The 14,625-nt window shown below is 39.0% G+C and overlaps 1 protein-coding gene across 1 annotated transcript in view; it reads right to left on the bottom strand.

Annotated features, from left to right (window-relative positions):
- The window catches only part of RCBTB2 (RCC1 and BTB domain containing protein 2), a 43,000-nt gene extending 28,375 nt beyond the window's left edge, over positions 1-14,625 (bottom strand). The window contains 1 exon segment of the mRNA XM_032496150.1: positions 12,494-14,625. Coding sequence (XP_032352041.1) covers positions 12,494-12,826 — 333 coding nt within the window. The 5' untranslated portion in view covers positions 12,827-14,625.

Here is a 14,625-nt window from a genome sequence, read left to right on the forward strand (position 1 = left end):
AAATCTGTGGGGAAACTATTTCATAAGGAACTAATGACTTAATTTATGAAATGCACATGTTTACACTTTTTTCAAGTAAATATTTAATATGAGTCTCAAGGAATTGAGCATCTTTGTTCACAGAAGAAAAATACATTCTTCTCTCTGGCATCATCATGAGCGTATATAGCTACAGACGCTGCATATACTGGATACATGTGCACATATACAGGATACACGCATACCTTGTACATACACGCTGTACGTTATAAGAGTGTGTATACAGTACAAGGATCCATACACAGCACCCTGTAGGGCCTCAATCATGCCGCAGCCACCCCACATGACAGCAGGCATCTCTGCAGAAGGCACCAGCTACCTCTGGGCCCAACTGTTAAGTAAGGGACTGGATGAGCAGGAGCCGAGAGTGGGCAATAGAAAGACCTGCATGGGAAAAAAGCACTCCCAGGGAATGAGAGCTTGGCAATGCACATCATCAAGATCACGTCCCTAGAATGTGCAATCTGAGCTTGGCCCAGGCAACCCTCCTCCCTGCACACATCACCACCACAGGCGAGCAGTAACTCCAGGCCAGCTTTCCTTTACGCTGCCTTGCTCATATCCAGTCTACCTCCCTCATCTTCCGCTAGCATCTGTTTGGGAAATGCAAAGCAGTGAAATTTTAATACTACCTCAAGGAAAACATAATTAAGGAAATACATCTCCATAAAGTTAGAGACCATTTTATTATTCCTGAGTGTGTGCTCCCTGTTGAACTCTGCTTCTCCAGCTATATGAAGAACCAACTGGATTATAATACTTCAGTTAACTACAATTATTTGGTTGTCACAATTCAATTTAAAATACAGCAATTGGTGAGGGAGGGTAGAGCTCAGTGGTAGAGCTATATGCCTAGCATGCACGAGGTCTGGGTTCAATCCCCAGCACCTCTATCAAAAATACATAAATAAAAAAACAAACATACCTTAATTACCTCTCCCCCCTCCCAAAAAAAAATAAAATTTAAAAAATACAATAATTGGAATAGAATTATAGAATTAAAATTACATGTTAGGCATGCCTACCAAAAAATAAATTCTTAACAAACACCCACCAGCACCTCACCCTCTGAGGATTTCCTGGCAGCATAACACCACGTAATACAGTAATTTCATTGCTAATTCTGTGAGTCTGTTCTTTTATTTTACAAATCTGTTCCCAGAAAAAAGTCATGAATTTTATGAACATTCTGTAAGACTTTCAGGTTCTACAGATTGCTTTTGGAAGCTACTTTGGACTTTCCTACAAGGGATCAGAAACAAGCACTTCAAGTCAGCACATGGTAGTCCTATGGTTCTGTGTCAGAAGCCTTGCTGTCTTTGTGCCCTATATTGGCTTTGTATAATTATTCACATCTTTTACTGCATTTTGATATTTTATTTTTTTAAAAACTAGAAAACAGAAAAATGAAAGTTAACAGTGGAAGTTAATATTAAGCTGTTAACAGTGAAAACCAGGTATTTTGCAAATTTAATAAAATTAACACAAGGTGGAAATCAATGTGCACGCTGAAAGATGTGAAACTTGTAACATCAAATGGCTGCTGACTGGACTTAAGCAGGTTGACTGCAATGTTCAGATGTGATGGAAATGAAATAACTTAAAGAATATCAATGATGCATTAAGAACACATCATCTAAGATTAGATATTTATAATTTTTTTTTTAATCTCTGGGAATGGAGCAAATACTATTAAACTCAGACCCTTTTGCAGGACAGCGTTATCTGTGAAAGCAGGGCTGGCCTGTACTCCTCATCCAACTCAAACATCACCGCCTCCAGGAGCCCTTTCTCTAGCCCTCAGACAATCCCCAAGTCCCCTGCTGGCCCCCCTCAGCATTCTAACCCCCAACAACAGCGATCTGCCAGCATCTCAGCCACTACACTGTGACCAGTAGATGTTTGACGAAGTATGTTTCATGCGACAGAAAATGCATGCTCCAAGGGCATGACTTTTCTAACCTTGCCACTTTCTCCATAGAAAAGGGGAAGTTCTTCTTCCATATGGACTCAGTCCTGTGCAGTCCCTGAGGAAAAAGTATGTGGTAAAATCAGGATCCCATATGTCGAAGGAAACCGGGCAGGTTAAAATTACTTCTAATTAACAGAAATAAGCTAAGCTCAAATATGGTGAAGGGAAGATAAAGGAATTGAGTTTTAGGCATAGGAGTTAACAGCTATAAAACCTAAAAGGTGTTTTAACTGCTATTCTCTTACAAGAATCCTCCCGCTGAGGTCTGGAAAACTAATCTCAGGATAAATGTAGATTCTTAAATCTATTCGGGAATAAGCAGAAAATTTTCATTTCAGAGTTGACTTCCTATTGATAAGAAAAAAAATTTTAGACCTTGGGCTAATTTCTCCCGGGATTGGAACGTCCCAAATCACTGTGAAGAGCAGACTTATCAATTCTTAGCTCCACAGAGGAGTATATGGTTTGCTAAGCTGGAGGAGAAAAAAAAAAAAAAAGAGTGAATGAAAAGGATGAAAGGATGAATGAAAAAATGTGGCTTTGTTATCTTAGACCTTAAAAAAAAATCTGAAACAACAGCCAGCAAGTATGTAGCTACACTGAATGTTCTTGCCTTAATTAACCATCTGCACCATGACTCCCTTCTAGCACGTGGAACAGCAGAAGCAGCCCTATCAGAAAATATGCAGAATGTCTGGACTGTGATTCAAAAGTTACACAGTTACCTATCTCATCACTAAAAATAAATATGAATACACATTCTCTCTCCCCCCAAAAGCAATTTAAAGAAATCATGCTTAATAATGTTGATATTTCTGATTAGGTTGGGTTCTACTTACTCAAATACAACTCATATTTCTAGTGCTAACATCAGAACATCTTATCTGACATTATCTACAAGCAGTTAGAGCCTCACAATAGATAAAAACAATAACCAAAATAAGGCTAAGTCTTCTAACATTGTTCCTTATCAATGTTTTCTATGCACTTGAGGATATTGGTAAAATTCTGTTTTCCTCAGCTGTAAAAAGGTCTCTCGGAATATAAGGAATAATAAATAATGTATTCAGAATAATTACTACTCAAATTATGGCAATTAATACAAATCATTTCTAATGTTTGGAAAAGATATGTTTGTTTTCAAAATGATCACTTAGACTTCTCGCACTTATAAACTTACAAAACTTGATTTGGTTGCCAATATGGAAAAGATAATTTCAGGTCACAGTTATTCCTATGTGATCCATCTTCTCTATTAATCTGCAAGCTCTTTAAGAGGGGGCCATGACTCACGGCTATAACCATCACAGCACATGAGGAGAACACAAGATATTTGTTGAAAGCATCCTTGAATACAGCTTTTTGCAGATTGGAGGCAGTCGATATTGGGGATTCTTCTCTTTTTGCCTCATCCTAACTCTAAAGAACTTTTCCATATCTGTCCCAAGTTTACTGGAATAAAAAAATTAAAGGAGAGGAGAGGGAAGACGAGGAGAGGGAAGATGAGAAAGAAGAGAAAGGAGAAGAGCAGAGGGAGGAAATTCAAAGGCAAAAAAGAAAACAAACAAGAGAAGGAAAAGGGAAATTAGAGAAGTCACTGGACTTTAGATACTTTGTTCCTGGTAGAAGGGAAGTCTTGCTAATATGTTAAGGTCACTGAACAGTAATCCTGAATTTTGTTTTATTTTTTTTTTTACCCCCTACCCATTCCTCTACCATTGTAGGTAACCAGTTTCACTGGTTTCTAGTTTATTCTTCCTGTTTCTTTTTGCAGAAATAAGCAGATATATGTATGTGTTTTTATTTCCCAATTCCTACTTACACAAAAAACAGTATACTTTATATACTCTTTTGCAAGCAGCTTTTTTTTTTCCACATAACAATACACCCTGGAAACCACTCCACATCAGTTAATAGTTGTTTTTTTTTAAACACCTGCATATCCTGTTTCGTTTTGTTGTTTTCAACTTTAAATTTTATTTTTGCTAATGGAGGTACTGGGGGATTGAACCCAAGACGTCATACATGGTAAGCATGTGCTCTACTACTGAGCTATTCCTCCCCTCTCTCTGGTTTTTAAGGAGAAAAATAAATAGCTCTTCTCAGTGTCCTTGATCAATTTTAAGTACTGTAACTCTTTAAAAATTAGAATAGTGAAAAATAGGCCATTCTGTTTATTTGAGTAATCAGATTAAGAAATAGTTACGTGTATGACATACGAAAATTACCATATTCAAAGATATAACATCCAGTAAGATTCAATTAACACTAAATATGAGATTAACATAATTTCATTTTTGTTACTCAGAATGTCCTTGAAGATTTAAAAATGATTCACGATTAATCACTATTATCTAGTACTGTGAAAAAAAAGTCAAAATCTCTAGCATTGTGAAAAATGGTTGGCTTTTTTTTTTTTTTAACAATATTCCAATGTGATACAAATATAATAGAGAAAACTAGCTTCCTCAATTTATACTACTTGAGGAATATAGTTTGTGAAACATATGTGAGGATTATAGTTATCTCATCCTGTTATCTACATAATTTCACCAAGCTATTATTAATATCAATGTTATAGTAATACATCAACATATACTTCTTAAAAATCCACAGCATGCATATAGAATACCATATTCATGATAGGATAAACATTTATCCTAAATAACAGCAACAGTAATAACAGTTAAAGTCAGCAGTTACCCTGTGCCAGGCACCCAGTGCCTTATATTATCTCATTTAATCTTTATAATAGCAAAAAGAAATAGGTATGATCATTGCCTCTGTTGAATGGACATATTTCAATACATTGACCAACAGTCACCAGCCAGTCAGTCAGTCAGAGCCAGGATAAATTCTAAAGCCAGAACTAATTCTGAAGACCCTCCCTTGTATTACAGGGATAATTTAAGTTTTCTTATATACATTGCAGCTAGGTTTGTTTTGTACCGACTGGTTGGGAACATTCCCTGCAAAAATGTTTGTTACCTGATTGTTTTAAATTTCTGGAACCCAATATTCAGTCATCTTTAATCCTGTTCCATCTAGATCCTTGAGAAGTTGTCTTCTAGGGTAAGGTTAATGTGACTGAAAATGTAAATACATAAATAAATTCTATTAGAGAAAAACAGAAAAGAATATATTATTTTGCAACTTTAACAAGTATTTATCTGAGAAAAATACAGTTAAAAATTGTGTCAGTTCCATTTATTAGTAAAAAGTCAGCAGTGGAGGTGCTCAGTTACAAAAAGAATAAATATTATAAAATATAACTTTCAGATATATTTTATAAGTTTTAGGAGAGGCTTTCAACAATGTGGACACTGAAATTTATGAAAAAACACTAAGGAAAGTTTAATCTACAGTATTTCAACATAAAAAAATGCAAGGGAAATAATTTAGAATGGAAAAAAAGCAAAATTTTCAAACTTTTGGAAGAAAGTATAGAAAATATCTTTATGACTTCAGGATAGGGAAAGATTTCTTAAGTGAGACACAAAAGCATAAACCACAAAGAAAAGACTGGGAAATTTTACTACAGTAAAGCTTAAAACTTCGGCATAATAAAAGACAAAACTGAACAAAGGGAAAAAACAAGCCACAGAATGGGAGAGGATATTTTCAACATGTATCACTGGTAGCTGGCAAAGAATTAGTATTCACAGCATATAAAGAACACCTAAAAATCAAAGAAAAAGACAAGCAATCCAATTTTGAAATAGACAGAGGATACAGGCAATTCACAAAAGTCACAAAGGAAGACGTTAATAAACATACTCATGGAATTCATCATGGAAACGCAATCACAGTGAGACAGATCCCACCCATCAGATCTGCAAGATCAAAGGGGACAATACACAGTGTTTGTGAGGATGCAGATCACCTTCATATTGCTGGAAGGAAGGAATGTAAACTGGTAGTTTTGAGAGCAACTGAACAATCTTTAGGCCAGAGCAGTGTCTTTCAATCTTTTTTGATATATACATGCAGCTGAAACAAAAGTTTCACAGAATAATTCTTATTACTTGAGATACTTAGGGATACCATCTTTCCTATTTTTCACATTTTACATTATTCTGTTCTACACTAGCCTATTTTATCTTCTTCTATTTCACTATTTTTTTACTGCTGGTTTCAGCCCACTAAAATAATTTCAAGATCACTAATAAGTCATGTCTTGTAGTCTGGAAAACACTGGCCTAGATGAACTCTAGAGCACATACATAATTGTTTGCAACAGCAAAAAAAAAAAAAAAAAAAAAAAAAAAAATCTAGGAATAGGAGATAGAATTGATCAACAGGCTCCATCAACAGAATTTATAAACTGTGGCATGTGCATACCCCCCAGCAATGAAAATAACTTATGTAGAATCAACACAGACAAATCTCCAAAACCAATTTTGATCAAAAATCACTAAGTCACAGAATGATATGTATGATACACTACTTGATAATTTTTTAAAATATGCAGAAAACAATACAATTTTCATGTGTAATGGATACTGACATACACATGGCTAGACCCTGATGGTAATTTTTTCATAAAAAGTTTTGATGGAGGTAATGACTAAGACAAAATCTGCTATGTAATCCTATCAATGAATTGGTATGACTTGGCTTTTCCATCTGACAAGACAGTTTTCAAGATTTTAAGCTTAAGGTAAATTCATCGCCTAATATGGGAGGATAAGGTTACCCAATGTTAAGGAAAACAAAACTGCTGAATCAGAATACCACCATTCTAATACTGTCTTTACCTCGCACACAGGAATACTTTATGCGCATATAGATATAGTGTCTTAAATGCCAAGGGAGAAAAACTCGAAATAGAAAGAAGTGTGTTAGAATGACAAAAATGTGTTTTCTATTTCTGGTCTTAACCCGCTTATAAATGTCCCCTTTTTCTGCACAGGAGGACAACGCGTCTTGCAGAGCCAGGGCAGAGGAGAGCATCTGTATTGGGAAGATCTTCACAGTGATAGCATCATGGCAGACGATCGTTCCATATGATACTATATGCTACTTCATTGCTTCTCATTTCATGTGTTTTGGGATATATGACTTGGCTCATCTGTATGGTTAATCGCTCATTTAAAAGTGCAGTGGGCTTTACAAAATAGTTTCTTACGCATTTCCTCATTTTGTTTAAATGTAATAAAAATAAAGAATCTTACTATACTGATATTTGCCTTGTAATACAAAAAGAAAATAGAGGAGAATAAGTACCTTCTCCAGCCAGAAGCTCCTGCCACTGATCTCTGCCTTTAGAAGGTCCAAACTGGACACTCAAGAGCCAATGTTTCAGGTTTTTGCAAGAGGAGTTTTCAAAACCAAATTTATATCAACTAAGGTAATCCTTTTCATGACACTTCTTAGTCTGGCTGTTTTCCTAAACTTATATAGCTCAATAATTTATTTCCAAATTATCTATTTTAGTGTGGCTGTTTTCCTAAACTTATATAGCTCAATAATTTATTTCCAAATTATCTATGATTGGGACAGATAACTCTCTTATATGTTGTATTTTGAGAATTTTCCCTAAACTTTAATAACTACACAGTTGAAGATTAATGGACAAGAAGGCAGTCTGTAACTGAACATGATAAACATATCCATTTCTAATCCTCTAGAAGAACAGGGTAAATAATTCATTTCCCGGCACACAGCATATAAGGGGCAGTCTCTACATGTTATTGTTGGTAATCAGTATTAATCAGTGTGTCTGCTAATAGGACAATGTGTCATATTACTTGATAATGCCTCTGACCTAAATGAGTTAGGACATTCATTTGCCTAATTCATTCAACAAACACTGATTTAGTGCCTGCAGGAGGCACTAAACTGAAAGCAAATATGTAGAATAAAAAATAATAATAATAATGGGGAACAAAAGGATATCCATCTCATAGATGCTTGTGTCAGCATTACCCCAACCCAGTGTTATTCATGGGCCTTAAGAGCTAATAAGCTAGACACACTGTATCTGAGGGAACATATCTGCCATGTAAATTGGTATTTTGTAATTAATTGGAAGTTTCTAAATGCTGGTATCTGTCCTCTAGAAGTGATCCCAGAAGAAAAAGTGGGGAGGGAGGGAAGGAATTTTTGCAGAGAAAAGCCCAGTGTCATGTATTTTTAAAACTCAACTTAGTAATATGAGGTCAACCCTAGAGCTATGCTTGTAAAACACAATATATATAAAAAGTTTTCTTGCAATACAGAACTCAATGCTTTTAACAAATTCTCCCATCTGGGCAACACAGTTGATGATGCTTTTATAATCAAAGAAACACGACATGAAGGAAAACTAATGTCTTTCAGGACACGGTTCACAGTATCAGTGTGCTAATGAGCGCCAGATGAAGTAAATGTCAATGGCATAATGATAGTCCCACCTATATGCTTAGTTGAGTCATTAAATGGTGTGTCATCCATAAGTTAGAAATATTAAGTATGTATAGATACAATAAAATAATTAAACATGATCCCAATTATCACCTGCAAAAAAGGATGATAGGTATAATTTACCTCCACTTGAATGAGATGTCACAAGTCAATGAAAAATAACAGTAAGATATCCACACAGCTGCTAACTCAAGTGGGACAATTATAAACAAGATGGCAAAACTAAAAGCACAACTAAAACTAAAGCACAACCTCAAAGGAAGCGGTACTGCCACATGTTTATGATAAAACAGCAAACTGACTTAAGCAACACAGAAATATTTTAATTACTCCATTGTAAAAAGGTTTCCAAATTTCACTAAGAGTGATGAAGCAGGTCTTCAGTCCAAAGCAAAACTGTATTTAGTTTGAAGAGATTACTGGACTCAACATTGGTCTTCTCATCTAAGCAAAGTGTCACTTTCAAATATAAAAAATAATCAACATAAACTATATAAATATTTTAAGTTGTTATGCTAGCTAAAATGAACCAGTACTTGAGACACTTGTATGTCCATTTGAAATTTAGATCCTTATAGATCTAATACATTTTTTTAAAGCCCCTACCATGCCTAATAAAGAGACTCCGAATTGTTAAAGATCTTGGCCCCACAACACAAATATTCCTTTGACATGGTAGCCCCTCTTGCCCTTGGCTCATCTCCATTTGCAATTCATAATGTTCAGTCAAATGCATTCAGCCTGATACAGAACATATTATAATGTGGTCACAATTCATGATTTACTCACATACTATCACCCATTGGTATTTGTCAGCTCAAAATGTCTTCCATGGGGAGAGGTATATACTAGATATGAGCTCAGGTTAGATTAATAAGGCAGAAGACATATAGAAGACACACACTCCATTGTCAGATTAATGCTGAAAAAAACTATTATGCCTTAAATTTCCTGGAGACTTTCACACTGTTAAGATGGAATCACTGTGTGAATTAGACACATGTTGCTTCTGGATAACGAAAACGAGGACCGTATCAGCCTTCCAGTGGGGGCATACTATGAATACCCCTTTCGGAGAGGCAAGCTCTCTGCTCCTTTGAAGTAAATATCCCCATGTAGGCCTCCATTTTCAGCTTTGAACATTTAGTCCTTAACGCCACCCTGCAACTCCGATAATTCCACTCCTGATCTTAAATCTGTCTTTCCTGGTCAATTTTGATTTATAGCAAGTCAACTCCAGTAAACTTTCAGAGTAGCAGTAACTTAGAGGCATTTTAATTCCACTTTATCCAAGTGAAAATCTAAATTAAGTATGACAGTCTTAAAGTCATAAGCAAATGCCACGGGTATCTTCCACTTACAGCTCCAGATTAACAGCTCTTGATGTCTAAACAGTGTTTGTAACCAACTTTGTAATCCACGTAAGTAAAAGACCTAAAAGGAAAAACACTTTACTTTCTAAAACTTTTCCTCTTTTAGCCTCTTTCTCTAAATATCCCTTAATTCTGGACCACAATTTGGTTAGGCTTGTCTGGTTCATTCAGAAATCTCCAAAAGCAGTAAGTTAATACCTTAAAGCATGACATCATACCAGGTGAATAGTCAACACAGTTTCAAATAAAGAAAAGCAACCACCACTCTTAAAAAACAACTGCACTAGTCACCCACAGCCAGACAGACATTAAGAAGCAATTGCAAAGTGAAAATACTTTGTTTTTCTCAACACACCTCTAATATTGGTTTGGCTAGTCTCTTCCATTCAAGAGCCCAGTCTCTTCATTTGATGTGCTGCATTAAACTGTAATGTTCTGAATAACGTGAACTCTACTTGAAGAAAAAATTTTTTTCAGCTATATATAATAAAAGACAGTTACATTTGTCACCATGGTCATAGTGTGGGGCCCCATGAAAGACATAGCAAAGAATGGCAAAACAAACAAACAAACCCAAAAAACAAAAACAAAAATTTCTCCTAGAAAGATTATTTAATTCTAAAAACCAGTTCTCCATCATGAACATCACCTTCAGTTTATCCTTCAGACCCACCATAATCATGCTGTTTAAAATTGCAACCCATCCCTGTACTCTGGTCCCCTTTCTCTGCTCTTTTGTCATTTATTTCATAGCACTTAGTTTTCTAACACAACAAATAATTAGATGTGTTTATTGTTAACCATTCTTTGCTAGGATGTAAGCTCCAAAGGGATGAATTCTGTCTATTTTGTTCACTGAGGTACTCTAAACACCTAGACACGACTTCACACAAAGTAGTCACTCAATAAATGTTGAATGAATCAAGCAAGCAAGCAAACAATCCACAGTGCATTTAGACTTCAGTACTAAATGTTTCTGGAGTCAAGTTAAATTCCAATTTCACTTTTAACAGTTAACAGGTATCTACTGAGTTGCGATTATGGGGGAGGCAGATCACATAAATACATACCAGACACCAAAAAAGGCTACAAAGCCAAACTGAGCAAGACAAGAGGTTGGACAGCAAGGGCACTGGCTGTTTTAGATGAGGCAGTCACCTCTGAAGTGATGGCAATTATTTTGAGACCTGAATAAAGTCAGGTGCCATGCAGATTCGGGTGGAGGGGAAAAGTGAGCTTTGAGCATGGAGAAAACACAAAATGCACAGGCCTGAGGGTGGAGGCCGGCTTGGGAAGCCCGGTAAGAGCAGTGAGGACTGAGTGGTAGGAGTGGGGTGTGCAAGAATGTATCATTCCAATTGTCTTTACCTACTAAATAACATGAATATATTGCCTAGTGCTCCGAGAAAGACAGATTACATTTCACCTAGAGTTCTCAGATTCTCTGATAGTAAGTGCTTCTTCTGTTCCATCCTCCAAATGTCTGTATCAGCACATCATACAAGATTACAAGTCACACAGTAACGACATTGTTAAAAACCATTCTGAGAGTAGACTTAACTAAGTACCACTAAGAGGGTGTAAAGCCAAGCAGGAACTTAGTACCAGATGGGTGCAAACCAGGAGGCTCAATAAACATTGAACAGTCACTTGGGGGGGGGGGGGGGAGAGTGTCGTTCCAAAGCACTGTGAACTCTACCACTTTCATTCGGCACTGACAAAATTTAAGTCACCAAGCACGGTACCAGGAAGCTCTACGACATGCATTTTGTTACAGTCCTGAGCTCGAACAGTTCCGACATTTTATTTAATTTCCTAAAGAACAAAAGCAAAAAGTTCACTCTGAACTCGCCTTCCAACTCAGGCAGGAAGTTCTTTCTCGGCCAGGGAGGAGCACTTGGAGTTTTCAGCGTCTGAAAAATCTCTATTTCCGGGGCTGAGCAGAGCAATATCTTCTGGCTTAATTAAAATGTTTATGGCGATTTCTCCCAGTTCCTTCACAACAGTTCCGAAACAGCTTCGCCTAGTTGAGTCAAACTTTCTGCGCTATCCCTCAGTATCAGGACCAAAGGTCGAAGGCATAGTAATGAGTTTAACAAGCCGGTTCCGGGCCGAGACCTGAAGATCTAGATACATGAACACTTCGAGAGCGACAGAAACGACAAAAGCAGTCTGCGCGGGACAGAGTGGAAAGCAGAGACGAAACTCCCAGGCACGTGCCTCTACGGGCCCGGACGGAAGCAGCCGCGCGGGCCTGAGCCACGGACGCCTCCAGGAAAGCAACAGCCCTGGAACCACACCAACGTGACCCTCGCCGCGGCAGGCCTCCTCCGCCAGCCGAACTGCGCATGCGCAGCGTCGCCCGGCCGGCGTCCTGGGTCGGGGTACAACCCCGGAGCCGCGCGCCCAGCCCCCGCCAGCGGGCCTGCGCACGCGTACGTGCCATATCGGCCCTTGACCTGGGCGTGGGTGTTGCCCCAGAGCCCCGTGCCCAGGCCAGCCAGCGAACGTGCGCACGCGTGGTGACGCCTGGGCTCCGGCTTGGACGGGGCGCTCGTCCCAGGGGCTGCTCCTCGGTGTCGCCGCGCCCCGCAGCTAGGGCCGCGCGGGCGGGGAGAGGTGGCCCGCCGCTGGGGATGTGAGAGTGGCCCGCTTCTAGCCCGGCACCCCTCTTGACTTAGAACGCTATCCCCCATGCCCTTACCTTCAGCGCAGGCCGGAGCCACATCCGCCCCGCCTCCTGGGTCGCCGTTACTGCTCGCTCGGGGGCCCGGCGCTGCGACGAGTTGGCGCCTCCCCTTGAAGCGGCCCGGCCTCGGCGGGATGCGCTCGGGTGCCCTGCCGGGAGGGGAAAGGAGGGGAGCACGCACGAGGGGAGCGCACTGGAGGCGAGGGGAGGGGGCCGGCGACGGCGTCTCGCCCCTCCTCTCCTCCCGGCTGCCCACTGCCGCCCCCGCCCCCGCCCCTTTCTCGCTGACTCCCTCTCGGCTCCAAGCGGACCCCTAGAACTGAATACCGCACCCCTGGCTGGGTCCATCTCCGCCCTTTTCCCGGGATTCTCCAGTGGGACGCCCCCACCTCCAGGGTTCCGGTCCCCAAAGTCTTGGGAATTTGGTGATACCTGACCCGGAAGGGTGAGGCCTAGGGATGCTGCTGCGGCAACCGTTTCCACACTCCCTCTCCCCAGCCTATCCCAGGTTTTCTAGTGGTCCCTCAATCAGGGAGCTCGGATCGCTTCACGTGGCTTCCCTGCTTTCCCCTCAATGCCGTGGGGCTGAAGTCCTTTACCTTTCTACAAAGGCTGAAATAAAGTGATGAGGCTGAACGGGTGATCTGAGTTACCTTGCGAACAAGGTCTTCTGGAACAACCACACTCTCCAATTTGAAGTAGTTTCTTGTACTACACTGCACTTCTGGCCTTAGATTTTAGTAAAATGCATTACAGCTTTGTAACTTGCAATGGTTTCTCCCACTTTACTACACTTACGTTGGCCTGAGTGGGTTTTGGTAAAATGCTCCACAGTTACTAGCTGTTCCCATGAAGTGAGCTGATTGCTTTCACGCTGGCGCTTAAATGAGGACACAGGTTCAACGTTTAAATGATTTGCCTAAAGTAGCACAGCCAGATGGAATAACCGAGATTTCAACCTAGAATGACCATGTCAGTCTTTCGTTTGGTCTGGCCTTTGTATTGGATAAGCATCATTCCAGAATGTCTAGCTGCTTTTACTGCAGCTGCTATATTTGGCAGACTTTTATGTCTATCATCACAGCATAGTCCTCTGAGCCCCTGAAGGAGGCTTGCATTTATTTGCTTTTATGCATGGTGGTGCATAAGATAAACTTTCCCCCCCAATCAGTTATCCTTTGGCCTTTTAATATAAACTATGACATAACCATAACTGAAAGGACACTGGAGTTTTGATTTGAAAAGGATAATCAGAAGGCACTCCTTTAACAGTATTTAAGGGAGAGGGTGGCCAGACTAAAGAAAGTAGTCAGATGAGGTGGGGTTATCACTAAACATACCTTCTTAATATAACAATGATTTGTGATGATATCTCACTAGATTGTGAAACTCTGGAGGGCATAGGTCATGCCTTATTAATTTCTGTACCATAAAATGCTTAAGAAATGGTTGTGGAATCAAATTAATGTTGATTATGGGCCTTTAGTTCCTCAAATATGCTTACTGCATTGAACTGCATTGAAAAACCTAAACATAAACATTTTGAATGGTTTGTACCAGTTCTCTTGGGCCTGACAGCCTGGATAAACACATCTTTTAAGTGTGATTGATACCTAATCCAAAAGGGCTTTAAATCACTTTTTCCTGTGTTCTGATCAATCAGGTTTCTGCTTCCTCTTTTCCTTGTGGCAAAGCAGCATAATACTGAGTATGCATTAAAAAAAAAAAATCACTGTTATTTTTCTGTTCAGGAAAAGACTTTCCTTCTGATCACCACCAAAGCTAAAATTCATCATTAAACAAGTTTAGAGTTGATTCATGCAACAGGATTGATTTCTAATTCAAACATGTTTCCTGCCACTTTTTCCCTTTATCCAAACTACTTTGTATTTAAGGCATTTTAAGGGATATGAGTCACCATTTAGAGAGTAAAATAATCGGAAACCAGTTCCATACAAAATGTCACACATAATTTACAAATCAACCTATATAGTTATTCTTTCTCTGCAGAAATAACACTGCTTTACAAATTAGTATTTTTCAAAAATTTGGGTATTTTTTTACATAAAGTCAATACTTTTTAAAAGGCCTGAAATTCTTAGTCCTGAGATTATTCCTAAATGATGAAAAACAATAAGACATTTTAA

Source organism: Camelus ferus, chromosome 14 (genome assembly GCF_009834535.1).
Source record: "Camelus ferus isolate YT-003-E chromosome 14, BCGSAC_Cfer_1.0, whole genome shotgun sequence".
Classification (NCBI taxonomy): Eukaryota; Metazoa; Chordata; class Mammalia; order Artiodactyla; family Camelidae; genus Camelus; species Camelus ferus.